Below are 14,835 nucleotides of genomic sequence, written 5' to 3' on the forward strand. Positions count from 1 at the left end.
CAGGAATTTGCAGGCGTCCTCCCCCTCCGCACCCTCTGGCAGATTAACGAGTCTCAGATTTGACCATCTTGATCTAGTCTCCAGATCCAGCACCTTTTCCTAAAGGTCTTTGTTTTTATTTTCGAGAGTCTGAACTTTAGCTTGTAGACAGGTAATGTTATCCTCTGCTGCAGATATCCGGATCTCTGCACAGTTGACCTGCTTGACACACTCATTAACATCTTTTTTCACGTTCTCTATTGCTGGCAAGTTCGCGATAGCAGCTAATATCACTTCTGATCCGTTGTGTAGCTCTTCCCCACCAGTGGATTCATTAACTTTTTTCTCCGCCGTGGCCTAACGTGTGCTAACTGTTATCTTCACAGTTAATATCAGGACTCAACTTGGAAGCGAAGTCAGACAACTTTGAGTGCAACGGCTTATTAGAGTTTTTACCAGGTTTCCTTTGCGAGAGAGGCATCGCTGCTATCAATCACACCCACAGAAGTCGTTGAATGTCCCATATAACGAGTATTGATCAAAATTTTTGCAGAAATGTAGCGGAGCCGGAGCGAGTGTATCCTCTCAGCAAGCCGCCATTACCGGAAGCCCAAGAACACTTTAATCCCTGTTAAAATTTCCTTGTACACTATCCAAATTCCACTGTCAGATGTCATGCATAAAATCATCCAACATGTCCCACAGGTGACGAAGGTAAACAAACACTGTACATTACACAGAAACATGCTTAAGTTCACTGTAAAAAATCTTTAAAAAAAAAAAAAAAAGTTTTACATTTATAGACTAGTTTTATCACTCCCAGACATAAACTCCACTGTCATTCTCTGTCAGGAACAGGAGACGGTGGCGGCAACATGGCAAGTGACTGTTACATCTGTTTATAAAGGTGGAAAATTCAGCTCTGCTTCAAAGTCAAACAGGAGATTACATGTTTTTTCCTCCTTTGGAGCAAATGCGTTTATAAGACAGAAAAGATTTATGCTTTCTCCCTGTTAAAACTGGTTATAATGTGCTAGCTAGCACATACATGCAAAAACAACAACTACAACAAAAACAAAACAGTACTAGCATTTAGCCACAATGGTAGGAAAAATACAGCAACTCATGCTTAATGATTTTTATGCATAATCATTGTACATTAGTGGTTTTGTAGTTCAATGTAATATAGCTAGCAAAACAGCTAGCTAATAACTATCCAGTAATGACAGAAAGTATTAAACATATTAACAGCTTTGCTGTTCAACCCTGCAGGATTGCAATAAAAGACTTACAAATGATATGCAATTGGCAAAGTTAAACCTAATTATTCCAAATAACAAAATGCCCCCACCTGAAACTTTGGCTGTATGTCAATGGAGGGCTTTTTACTGTATGTGGCTTCACTGTTTTTGAGGAACATGCAAAATGGAGTTGTAAAAGAACCTATAAACATATTTTAGACTGTTAACTGCAATTCATTGGACCTTGAATACTACAGAGGTGGAGCCATGGTATTCCACAATGGCAGAAAGTGACCACTCCTTCGTTCTCGGCTTTGTGTTTTAGATAGGGGAGCCCCTTTTTGGAATTGACCCCACCCTTGATATCCGACCGGTGAAGGACAGCCACATTCACTGTGTTTCTGGAACGGCACAGCTTTGGTTTTTCTCTCTCTCTCTCTCTCTCCCCCCCCCCCCAGCACTGTTTCTTACACAGCATTCCAAAAAGGAAATCAAAAACAAGAGAAAGAAAGCATGAAAAGAAAGGCAGGAAGAAAGAATAATAAACAGAGAGACGATGGTGGGGGGAGGCCATGAGAGAACCCATGGCTCCAGCAGCTCCAGGCAGCGTTTCCCATGGCCTGGCCCAGGACGGCCTCTGAGAGCACGCTGCACCAGCCCACCAGCCCCACTGATCCGATCATCAGCCTTTACCCTCTCCCTGCTTAGGAATCAAGTTATCGGGCTGCTAGACACACTGAAAGCTGGTCACCTTAGATCTGCATTTCCCAAACCTGTCCTGGAGGACCCCTGGTCCTGCATGTTTTAGATCTCTCCCTGCTCCAACACAGCTGGTTTAAATGATCAGTTTGTTATTAAGCAACTTCGGGAGTTCATAATGAGTTGATCATTTGAATCAGCTGTGTTGGAGCAGGGAGAAATCTAAAACATGCAGGACCAGGGGTCCTCCAGGAGAGGCTTGGGAAATGCTGCCTTATATCATTTACAGCACATCCGTGTCAACTTTTTTGCGTACGTGGGAAAAGAAAAACATAGAGCGAGAATACAGTCAGGATTTATTCTTTCACACAACAATGGTGAAATGCCATTTTGTTTTTCTTTTGGAGCTGATTCTCAAACCTCTAGCAGAGTGATGAAAGGCGTGTTTTTCACTCGTTATCGTCTCATTCTCCTACATGGTGAAAGAGACAGAGAGACAGCGAGAGAGAGAGAGAGAGAGATTGAGGGAGGAGGAGGGGGAGAAAGAGAGAAAGAGAGAGACAGAGAGGGGCAGAGAGAGGGAGGGAGCGGCTGCTTCCCCATCACAGTGCTCCTCCAGCATCAGCTCCAGGCACTAAGAATAACCAGCCGCATGAAAGGGTCTCTTGATTCGCAGCATTCTCACTGATTAAGGAGATAATGGAAGCTGCACACCCCACAAGTCCCTGTGCACAAACAGATGGGTGAGGAGCATCTCTTACATCAAACCACCCAGCTATTCCTGGAGTTACTGTCACTGCTTTACAGTGCACGCGTACACGCACACACACGCACACATGCGCACACACACACACACACACACACATACAAACACAGAAATATACAAACACAGACACACACACACGTACACAAGCATAAATCGAAACAGAAATACAAACACACACACAAATATACACGTATGCGCGTGTGCACACACAGATACATGCACGCATAAACACAAATGAACACACACAAATACACACACACACACACACATAAATATACAAACACACAGACACACAAGCATAAACAAAAACATACAAACATACACACACAGATACAATCACATTTATAATATACAACTGAACATACATACAAACACACACACGGCTCAATAACAAGAAATACTTGAAAACCGTTAAATATTTTCACATTTATTTACTCAGTGCAGATATGACCAGGATATAAATATATGATTGACAACTGTAATCCAAAATTTACCACCACATTTCAGAACTTAAGATATTTATGCACCTTATCTACACACTGCATATCGGAGGACATTTTGCAAAAAAAAAAAGCCAATTTCTCTAAATGGTGGGGAAAAATATCTCCTAAATCTCCATTCAGTTTCACAACAGACAGTTTAATCAAAACCTGCAATTATTAAACTTTTGCAGCTTATAACCTTGTTCCGGTGAAATCACTTTTTAAAAACATGTTTTGGGACATTTGAAGGCTAAAGTCAAAAGAGTCTTGGTATTTTTTTTTCCATCTGATACAATCAGACTTCTAAATTGTGTAGACCATGAGCATTCTATTAAGGGGTCAGTTGAAGAACTGAAAGGTTTAAGGATATATACAGCTCAAATTCAATAAAAGACACTGATACCAGGCAGCCGAAACAGTGGACCTTGTGGTGAGGGACGATGAAGGGGAGGTCTCCTCTAGCTGAAAGGGACAGGCTGTTCCAGTACAAACATACATGTTCCCCAGAATCAGGCCCCCGTCAGGTTTTTGCATCCTAATATGGCACATGCAGGCCAGAGTCCATAGAGACCACTGGCCCTTAACTCAGATTCTGAGAACAGTGCCGTTTTCCCACAGGAAATGTCCCAAAACATGCCTCAGTGAAACTTCTCTGTGCCCCCCTCGTCTCGGTAGCGTGGACCGAACCATGCTTAAAAACAGGACAGAGATGCAGAGGGGCCTAAATGTATCCTCCAATATCAGCTCACCCTAAAATATCACACCAAATAAAAATCTGCTTTCCTCTTCTTTTTGAGGTAAGAACTTTGGAGGGAAAACCTCCTCCATTTCCTCAAGTGGTCTAAAAGGCATCTAAAATCCAGTACATGTGGGGAAGGAAAATTAAACAGACTGTGTGAGTTTGAGAATACACACAAAACTGAGACTAGTAAGCCTGAAACAGTGAATGAGACCTTTTCTGAGGGATAAACCAGTTGTTCTGATTTCAGACATTAAGAGTGTGAATGAACTAGTAAAGATGCCAGGGGCTATGATCTGGGACTGCAGCGCACAACACATTATCAGCTCCATGAGGAATGATTTTACACACATCCATATATCCATGTATCAGAAGTCTGATAATACATTTTGATTGGAACTCCCCTTTAAATACACACAGGAAATATGTTTAAGAAGGAACATCTCCTCAATGTGTCAGACTTTGACTGGAATGAATCAGTGTAAGAATGAATGGGCTTCATGCAATATGCAGTCTTCATAAGGACATTCATAAGGACAGAAGAATCAGCCAAAACAGTCCATTGGCACATGGATTGGTCTCTTAAAACATCAGATTTTCTGTGAAGGCTCGGGTGGTCTGCTTTGAGTATGGAAGCACAAACGTCAGTTCTGCACACATCCACATACACACACGCGCGCGCGCGCGCACACACGCACACCCACACCCACACACCCTTACACCTATACGCATACACAGGCCGAGAGTCATGTGCGCTCAATAAAGTAGTGAGAGTTTCTTGACTCTGGCACTCCTGTGCCTCAGGTTCTGCTAGAGAGCTCCATCACGCAGTCCAGAAAAACAGCTTGCTGTTTTTGCTATTGTTTTCGACACACCGAAAATACTTTGTAACTGAAGGAGAACAAAAAGCCCTTTTCCAAAAAGTCTGTGATATGTTTTCATTGTCTTGAAATCTTTAAAACACTTTGCATGTGGAAAACACTAAATGTAAAAATATTGCACAGTCCCCTGTAACAGCATGGCAATAGAAAACAGTCCCCAAGCCTGTTATCAGCTCAAACCCACTTATGGTCCAAGGACTGACTCCAAACAAATTTCTGTTATCTGGTTCTGTATTCAGAACACAAATATAAGTATATGCATTTTAACACATGCTTAAGACAGATGTGACGAGTAAAAAAATAAATTAATTTTGAAAAGTCAACCCCCTCTCATATTCAAGCATATGTGAAGGGTGTCAGGGTCACCATTTCATATTAACTTGCAGATCAGACACAAAGGTGCAATAAAGTACACACCAAATACAACTTTCTTCAGGAAACCCTTTCTGAGAGGCAGAAGGTTCAAGCTCGTGGTCTGCAAAGCTGTTGCAATTCTGAGGCCTGAGAGATCGGCATGTTCAAAGTCCATATGTCACCACAAAGGACTTGCAGACACAGGTAACCTCCCATTTTCAAAAATCAAAACCGCCTCTATCTACGATACTTTTAAATTTTCACTTTTCAGCAAACTTAATACTAAATCAATGATTAACTTTCAACTAGGAAGACTAACGTTGTCTAAAAAATTACACTGTTCTAGGGTTTTTTTTTGTATTTTTATCTTTGCAAAGCGATCCACTTGAACCTGGCGACCAGACAAAGAGCAGGAAAAGGATGGCATTAAGAGCATGATAAAACCAGTCCATACATAATCCCGGGGGAAAAAGCCCAGACTCCTACAGGGATGCTGAGGTCTGTGATGGACCCAGCCAGGTCCAGAAATGCTTCGGTCACCTCTGCTTTGAGGTTTTGCGTATGCAGGTGCCACACCTGAAACCAGTTTGCTCTTATAGGAGCATGGAACTTAACAGGCCAGTGAGTATCAGAAGGCCTAGCCCCTGCCCATTGCATGGCCCAACAGGGAGGAGTACACCACCATTACAGATTTTACGTTCAACCCGCTGGCCCTGTCTGGCCATGGCGGATTCCACAGCTGTTCTCTTCACGACATCAACTGGGGCGGGCAGGGCAAACCGTAACATCAGCGGCCAAATTCCTTCAGCTACGGCTGCAGCTATGGCTCCCTCTCACCGCGCACACACCTACATCACCCACCCCTCTCACCAGACTCTCACTCCGACACCCACAGGAGTATAATTCACAGAGTGGTCTGATGCACAAAAAAGCAAATGGTCAAATCTGTGACCAATGCTACTGCACACTCCAGTGATACAAAATTCTGCAAAAAGTGCTACTATCCATATTTATGTCCATTCGGAGTTCCATGTTGGACGCAAAAATTGTAATGCATATCAAAAAGAACACTGCAACCAATGTGGTAATTCCATGTCCATGCATACACCTGACCCCCTTGCACAAGATAAGTGAAACTTTTTTTTTTAAGAAGAGAATGGTCTTCATTTTGACCCTAGCAAATTAAGACTTTTTGGCTGATGATTACTGAGGGAACTTAATCCAAAAGCAAAACCAAAAAAGAAATGATGCCGAGCTACTGAAGCAGATAATCTCTGTCCTTCTGCAATTACCCACAGAGAAATCAGTGATCTGAGAGAGCAGGGTGAGAGAATGTTTTAATTGCCTCTGTGGTCGTGCATGTACGTATGTCAAAACCAGCCTTACCAGAGGCAGACTTAACGCCATCCTCAGTACTGAATACAAACAGCTACATTAACAATAAAAACTTCAATTGAAAGCGCATCAAAATACAAAATGGCAATTGGATTCCTACGTTTACGGAAACCGAGGCGAAAGGTCCTTATTGCGTTACTCACTCCATCTGGGGTTTGATTTCTGGGCCTCAGCTGCCTGTTCTGCCCCACAGACAGTGCTGGTACAGGAGGAAAGAGGAACTCCAATGAAGAGAGAGAAACCTTGAAAAATAAACAAACACTTGTCTCTTCTCATTACAGAGATGCGTACGAGCAACCAGAACGCCATCACATATAAATAAGAGAATGGTTGCACTCCACGGTCAATCGCCCAAGACGTGCCGCTTCTGAAACACAGCCACCCATAAACAAACCAGGAGTCAACCACTGATGGCCAGCTTCCTGATGGAGCCATTCCTTTAAGTTTAGGTGAAATCCCACCCCCACCCCCACCGTGAGACGATACAGCGTCCCTTGTCCCCCTCCAAAACCACCAGCCACAAATTTACAGGGGAAACATCATGTGCTGGCTTTTCTTATCTGTGTGACTCAAACTCGCTTGTGAAAAGGCTCACAGAGCTTTGCCCTGAAAAGAAGAAAAGCCTCAAACAAACATGGCAGCTTGTAGAAAAACACGCAGCTAGAGTCCGTGGATAAACAAGTGGAAGCTCTCTAAATGAGTCAGCCTGAACAGGTCAGCTCACCATAAGTGCAGGTGGCTAGAAGGCAGCGCTCTGCACCTCCAGCACATAAATAATACATCAATTTTTTTGCATTCCCAGGCCTAACAGTTGCACGATATTACTTCACACAATGTTAGGATATGCAATGTTTTTCTCGTACGTTTCATACGATTTTTTTTTTGCAGTAGGATGTTATTTGGCAAAGACTAGTGAGTGTACATTATCCAAACAAGTGCTCAAAACAGCAGCTGCTCCGGACTCCATCCTAGATTCGGGCTACTCCCCCACACCTCTACCCTCCCCTTGGGTCACTGTTAACCCCTTAACAGGATGAGGAGGAGGCCAAGCCGGAGGTCCGCTCTCCTCACAAGGGAGCCGCGCCCGTATCTCAGGGCCACCATCAGGCCCTGTGTGGTGTCTGGGGGACAGGGCGGTGCTCTACACATGGCAGGCGGAACGTGCGCCCCCGGCCCCGCCCCCAACCCCCACAGGTTTCTTGCCATCAACACGGCGCACGCAGAAGGAGCAGAGGCGCTTGAGGCCCCTGCGGAAGGCGCTGTTGGACAGACTGTAGATGAGGCAGTTGCAGAAGCTGTTGCTGATGGCCAGCCAGGTGGTGAGAAAGGAGGCAGTGGGGTGGCGGTAGATGCCGGCGCTCTCCAGCAGGAAGTAGAGGATGTAGGGCAGCCAGAGGATGTAGAAGACGCTGGTGATACGGAAGAGCACCATGGCGTAGCGCTTGTCCGGACAGGCGGCGCTCTCACCCTGCTCGCCGTCCTGTGGCCCAAAGCGGGCACGGCGCTCGGTGATCTCGCGTGTGTGCTGCTGGCAGATGCGGAAGATGTTGCCATAGGTGAAGCAGACAGTGAGTGCGGCCGGCGCATATAACAGTGCCACGATGAAGGTGGTGAAGTGTGCCCGCGTGCCCCAGGACGCCGCACACCAGCGCATGATGTCACCGTGGTAGCCTGGCTTACCCCAGCCGAAGAAGGAGGGCAGGAAGACAAGAGCCGAGTAGGCCCAGATGAGCGCGATGCAGATGCGCAGCCGGCAAGCGGTCACTAGTGTGGTGTAGGAGAGTGGACGTGTGATGGCCACGTAGCGGTCCACGCTCACGCACGCCAGCGACGCCATGGACACGCTCTTCAGCACCGACACCATGTAACCAAACACCTTGCAGGTGAGCTCCTCGTCCAGGCTGCCCAGGTAGTGGAGCAGCGAGAGCGACGGGATGAGACAGCTCATGCCCACCAGAAGGTCGGCATAGGCCATGGTCTGGATGAAGGCGCTGGTGGTGTGGTGGTTGAGCAGGGGGGCACAGTGGAAGACAAAGATCACCACCAGATTGCCAGCAATGATGAGGATGGTGAGGAAGAGAATGATGGCCACCTCCAGGACACAGGTGTTGAGAGTCTGGGAGTAGCCCACGTCCAGGAGGCAGAAGGGTGGGCTGCTCTGGTTCATGTCCGAGGCGTTGCTCATGTTGAGGTGGCTTTTCAGTGCCACCCAGCACTCATCTCTGGCGATCGGGTGGAGGGGTTTAGTGCTCTCAGCCTTGGCCTCTACCTTGTCCTCCTCTCCTGTCTGGGAGGATGCGGGCCGGTGTCGCACCTCAGCGGGAGCCCGTGGATGCAGCTGATGGTAGCAGCTGCCATGTCAGCAGCCCAGCAAATCTGGGAGAGGGGGATGTCTACAGGACCAGTGCATTCCTGAGAGCACGCAGTGGGAGGTTGGGGGGTGGGGGGCTGTGCGTGTGCAAGCGTCAGCAATGAAGCGCTGCCAGTCTGCCTCCCTCCTCTTCCTGGAAGGCGCCGCTCCAGTCTGTGCGGCACTCAGATGCCAGCAGAAGTAGCTGGGGGGTGGGGGTGCGGGTAAGGGGGTGTCAGGGGGAAGAGGGAAGATCTGTCTTCAAGCGCTGTCAGATTCAATCAGAGGAATTCCAGTTCATCCCTCGAAATGAATGCGGCAATTACTCCAGCACCCGGGCACAGCCAGGGAGGCAGTCAGAGAAGACACTCGGCAAGAAACCGGTTGGAAGAGAGCGAACACCACAATCCTTTCCCGACGCAGATAACCTCCAGAGGAAAAAAACAGGAGCTGATCTCTCTCGTGCCAATTTAAGTGGGGTGGGGGGGTGGGGGGAAGTGGGATATATCCTCTCCCCTCACGGAAAACATGCAGCAGCAGGACCGAGGGTGACTGGTGTTTCAAAGAGAGCCCCGATGTCTCTGGTGAGATGGCGGCGTCTGGAATGTAAATTAGGGAGCAAGTGGTCCCACTGCAGTGAAACGGCGCCTCACTCCGCTGTGGCCCTGATGCAGTGCCTCTGCTCCTTCCCTCTCTCCCTCCCTCATGCTTCTCTCTCTCTTTTGCTTGTTCTCCCTCCCTCTGCAGCAGTGATAGCATAGAGCTCCTCCCTCCTCAGACACAGCCAGTAAGCAGCTGCAGCAAGTAAAACGAGCAGCACAGAGCCCCCACCCTCCCTCCTTTACAGGGCGTGCATGCGCATACACGCACGCACACATACACACGCACAGGGCTCAGCTGACCTCTGAGAATGCTACCTCTGTCTGTGCACTTCTGCACTAAACACAAACCTTGCATTCTTATGCATTCACAATGTATGCTGCTTTCTCCGATGCCAGTCTGTGGTTCTGTCGCATATCGGGCACCCTTTTAGCTGCAAGCCTTAGCAGCCACACCCACAGCGTCCTGGATGCATTGAGGCTGAGCACCACTCCTGTACCCATGCTTACTCTACCCATGGTTCCACCCCACTACCTGGCCTTGGGGTGATCTTTTACTGATGTCAGCCAGTTCATGCAGAACTGGACAAGAGAGTTTTCACCATGCCTCACAGGGATGGCTGCAGCAACAGCTTGCATGTTGGTCATATCTTGAAAGCAAGCTACATGTATACCCATTTGTTTTAATTTTAAATCCCTTGAAAAGTACTGTTTTCACAGTTTGCACACTGAGATGCTTCAGAAGAAGGTAAGTTACCTCACTGTGAATCATCTCATCCCTGCACATGTTTAAACTTTAAGCTTTGTTACCACAACAGCGTAAACCTGACCAAATGCAATTTGAAACAAGTAAAATGAAGATATACTGATCCAATAAGGTCTGACATCTTCACTGTATAGAGTGAGCAACAGTCAGCCTTCAGTTCAGTTGGCTTTTTTCATTATGTGTGTGTGTGTGTGTGTGTGTGTGTGTGTATGAACGCACACATAAAGTGTTTCGTGATTGTCTGAGATTCATCAAATCTGATAGATCCATATGTGTGCGTTAAAATGGGGCCAAGCGATGTCACAGTGCATACTTTAATGTTCATTTTCCCATTACCCACTAAAGACCGTTAACAAAGAAATAACAGGGCTAGCAATTAACCTAAATAATACACATTTTCCCATCCCTGTCACTACACCATTCAAGGTGAACGGAGTTTAATGAGTTGCCATAACAATAGATTGGGCGTTCAGTCATGGCACTCTACTCTACCATATGCTTCCAGTTCACTAGAACTCAAAGTCCTTCAGCTGGTTTCAGTTGGCAGCAAGATGCAGGATATCAGAAACAAGCCCAGACTGTTCCAGACTTCCAGAGTTCCAGACTGGGACTGAGGGAGCAACAGCAGGGGCTGAAGGATGAATAAACCTCCTTTGCTCACCCTCTTATGGACAAGGACAGCCCTCGAGTTGGAGACGGTTTAACTTCCAGCTCCCAAAATGAGGCTAAATGCCCCATGAAGTGAGGGGGCGGGGAGTGCTTGAGAAGGGCTGTATCTGTGGTCAAGTCCGGTCACGTTCTGCAGGTTGGGTGAGCCTTCACTCCTTTATTATTTAACACGCTTCAGAAGGTCCTGGAGGACAGCATGGCCCATGACCATCCCTGTCCTTGTGATTCTGAAATGACTCCCAATATTTTTCCTTCTTATTTATGACTAATCCGTTCTGACAGCAGTCTACAGGCACCAACCAGGAGTTCAGCCTGGGCCAGTGGATGGTGGCGGATATGGGGGATGGGTGGAGCTTGAGAAGGGCTGTATTAGCCCTTTTCACCTCGCGGCCTCGTTTTCATATTGAAAATGAAAACGAGGCTTGGTTGGGTAAACAAACAGTCCCCCCCAAGGTAATTTGACATTAGCTGGGCATGGCATGTGAAAGATGGACACAAAACCTACTGCTTGTGCCCAAAGGCAAAAGGGCACACCTTGCCCACACTTTGTGTACCCTGTATGTGTTAGTTTGATGGTCATTCTTGTTGAAATGTTGCCCATTCATATGTAAATTGTGTGTTGCTACTTTTATCTAGCTAGCTAACGTTACCTCGATCTCCCATCTCACAGTCATCTGGGTGACGCTGCCTAGCTAGCTCTTTTAGCTCGCTAAACACGGATTAAATATTAGCTAATAAAGTGTCCACCAGCTGGCTAACAGTTGGTGTACCCTGTATGTGTTAGTGGGATGTTAATTAGTATTCAAATGTTGTCCATTCATTGGTTAATCGTGTTTCGATACTGTTATCCAGCTAGCTCTCGCATCTGACAGTCATTTCGCAATCACTAAACACGGTTGAAATATGAATGAAGCTAAGTGGGTAGCTACGACCAACCTTAAATGCTCTGGTAATGCTAAATAACTGAGTAGAAAGTAGATTTGTAGTGTTGAGTGTCCAAAAGCTGGTTTAACTAGATTCATTTACCCACCCAAGCCTCGTTTTGAAATCAATATGGCGACGCATAATCAGGGTTATGCACTGACATCACTTTACCACCAGAATACGCCCCCTCAGTTGGACTGAGTGGCAAAACATCCTGCAACATGGCTGCCTTTAGTAGGGGAAACTAAGAAACCGGGAGTAAAACAAATGATTATCTGCTTAAATTAAAGACAGTTGGACTTGACAGTGATCCTAACAACTTACCACAGAACCAGTGGTCCATGGACATTGACATGTGGCCAGGAATCAGGTTTCCTGACATTTATATGTACCTGATTTTGATGCCGGGGAAATAGGCTATTCAAAGCAAAGCCTGAAGGCATACAAAAGCCAGGACATTCTGAAACGCTTAACGTGGCTTAATGTTACACAACTGCGATCAATGATCACCAAATTTCTCTTGGACATCTCTTGTCAGACACACTTCCTCCTGTCAAAAAATCAAAACTGAAATCCTAGGAGTAAGGTCATTATCTCACATTATGCGTTTTTCTCTCCATTGATGCCCATTATAAGGAAAAAGCTTAATGTGGCTTAATGTCCCAAAACAGCGATCACCAATGATCACCAAATTTGTCTGACATCTCACATGTCATAAACACTATCTCCTATCAAAAAAGCTAATCTCTCCATTGACACTCATTATAAGGAAAACGCTTCTTAGCTTAATTTTCCAAACAGTGATCAACTAACAAAAAAGAAAAAAAACTGAGAGGACAGCGCTTAACGTAACGTCGGCCTAACTACCATATTCCTTGGATTTTAGTTTTGCTTTTTTGATAGGAGATGGTGTTTATGACATGCGAGATGTCAGACAAATTTGGTGATCATTGGACGCTATTTTGGAACATTAAGCCACGTTAAGCCGTTTCACGTTAAGCGTTTTAGAATGTCCACAAAAGCTTGGTCGTACTTCAAGGTGGGATTTGTTAGTGAAATTAAAGTTACAAGGACACTAATGAATATTTTGGTTGTAGGTGGACAGGTTTGTACAAATATTTTTATTTTATTACAACTTTTATTTGGAAAGCTGTAAGCTACACGTTTCGGGGCCTGGATTCTAGGCGTTTCTGCGAATTGCAGCGGTCCATTTGCTTCTCTTTTCTTTAGCTTTCAGCAGTCTGTAAAAAGATAGCGTCGATTTCTTGTTGAATCTATTTGTACAGTCAATCACACAACAGCTTTCCCATTTTGCATGTGTTTTTTTCGCGGCATTCAAGCTGAACGCTAATGCTGCCACTCAGTAAGTCTTTCCGCCACTCAGTGGGTGTAACCTGCAGTAACTCCACCTACTGTGACGTCACATGCATAACTTTTATAAGTGAGTTTTGGACATGTAGAGGCTTGTATGGTGAGAGAGGACATGTACAGTGAGAGAGACCAATAAGGGCTTTTATTTGTAATGATATCACTAAACCTCAGTGTGGCCTGGAGGACATGGTGCCCATTATGACCATGCTGTGCTTGTGACTCCAGAATAGCTTGTAATGGCTTTCTTATTTACAACATATCCATGGTCATAATGTCCGCTGGCGCCAACCCTCGGGGTCATCTCGGCCCACAGTCTGCAGGACTGGAGGACCTGGTGGTGTGGTGGTGTAGGGCACATTGGTAGATGAGAGATGGGGAGGACTGTGAGGAGGAGGATGACAGACCAGCAGGTTGCTCTACTGCAGAGCAGAGGAGAGCTCCTCTTCAGACAGGTCTTTGTCTCTGCTCTGATCCAGACCCACCGCCTCCTAATGTCTCTATTAATGTGTCAGTGCCTCCTAGTGAGACATATGTGCAGTCAGTGCCATGGACTCTTCTGGTTTAAAATGTGTGTGTGTGTGTGTGTGTTCTCTGCTGGGCTGCATTGCACCTGTTCATCATTGCAATGCATCAGTAGAGGCTGCTGCCACATTCAACTTCCCCAGTGAGAGAGAGTCTTGCAGAGCCACACCACCGATCAGCACTGATGAGGATGGTGAGGATGGCAACAGCGCCGATCACCGCGCCCCCCGCCAGCCCAACACAACCGCACTCGCAGTTCTGCCTCATGCCGGGGAGGTGCCCAAAGCACCGCCCCTGCCAATCCTGTCAATCCTGCCGATCCCTCACTCCAGACACCTCCCCCTACTCTTGTGAATGCCCCATTGTGGAACACAAACGGCTAAAAATACAGTTAGCTGGCGAAGGAGTGGGGAGCCCCCGCTCGTTCATTACTAAGACAGAGAATGCTTTGCTTCAGCAGCCCTAGATTATTGCACTGATCTCCCTGGCAAAGGCCTGCAGATGCATGCCATCTGCAGAGGTTATACTAGATGCCCCATCTCCTTCACAAAACTAGCCAGAGCTGCCAAGCAGCCATCAGTCACACCATCTACACTGGCAACTCTCGGTTTACAACAATCTAAGTTAGGATATTTACTATGCTCATCATCCATTAAACTGACTGGCGTGGCAGTGTGCTGTGCTTCGTAACTCTAGCTAGCTTCGCTGCATCACATTCTTAACTATCTGCTGCATCTCTCAGAAAGGTCACTGCACTTTAAGCAGCAGCACCCAAAACACAGACACCGCTCTGGGACTTGTTGGCATGACACTGCTCTAAAAAAGGAAAAATGGGGGTCACAATCCCTCCAAAACTATCTATCACAACGCACAGCACTCCTGCTGCTGCCCCTATGGGCCCACACACCTGCACATTCTGTGATTTATATAAGTGTGACATTACCAATAGTAACGTTGTGTGCTGCATGGAAATACAGGGCCAACAGGCAGGCATTGTGGGGGCTGTTTGTTTTTCTTGACTGTATGGTGCAGTGTGTGGGGTGTGTTTGACCTCTGGGAAAGGCACATCTGGTGTCAGTATGGGCCCAGCCTGCAGAG

The 14,835-nt window shown here is 46.4% G+C and overlaps 2 protein-coding genes across 4 annotated transcripts in view; both read right to left on the bottom strand.

Annotated features, from left to right (window-relative positions):
• LOC118777469 (rab GTPase-activating protein 1) overlaps positions 1–14,835 on the bottom strand; it is a 111,342-nt gene that overhangs the window by 30,394 nt on the left and 66,113 nt on the right. The gene's annotated exons all lie outside the window — the stretch shown is intronic.
• LOC118777470 (probable G-protein coupled receptor 21) lies at positions 7,056–8,866 on the bottom strand. Its single transcript, XM_036528407.1, has one exon. The coding sequence runs from the start codon at positions 8,719–8,721 to the stop codon at positions 7,678–7,680; it is 1,044 nt and encodes a 347-aa protein (XP_036384300.1). The 5' UTR covers positions 8,722–8,866; the 3' UTR covers positions 7,056–7,677.

The sequence above is a fragment of the Megalops cyprinoides genome, chromosome 5 (genome assembly GCF_013368585.1).
Source record: "Megalops cyprinoides isolate fMegCyp1 chromosome 5, fMegCyp1.pri, whole genome shotgun sequence".
NCBI lineage: Eukaryota > Metazoa > Chordata > Actinopteri > Elopiformes > Megalopidae > Megalops > Megalops cyprinoides.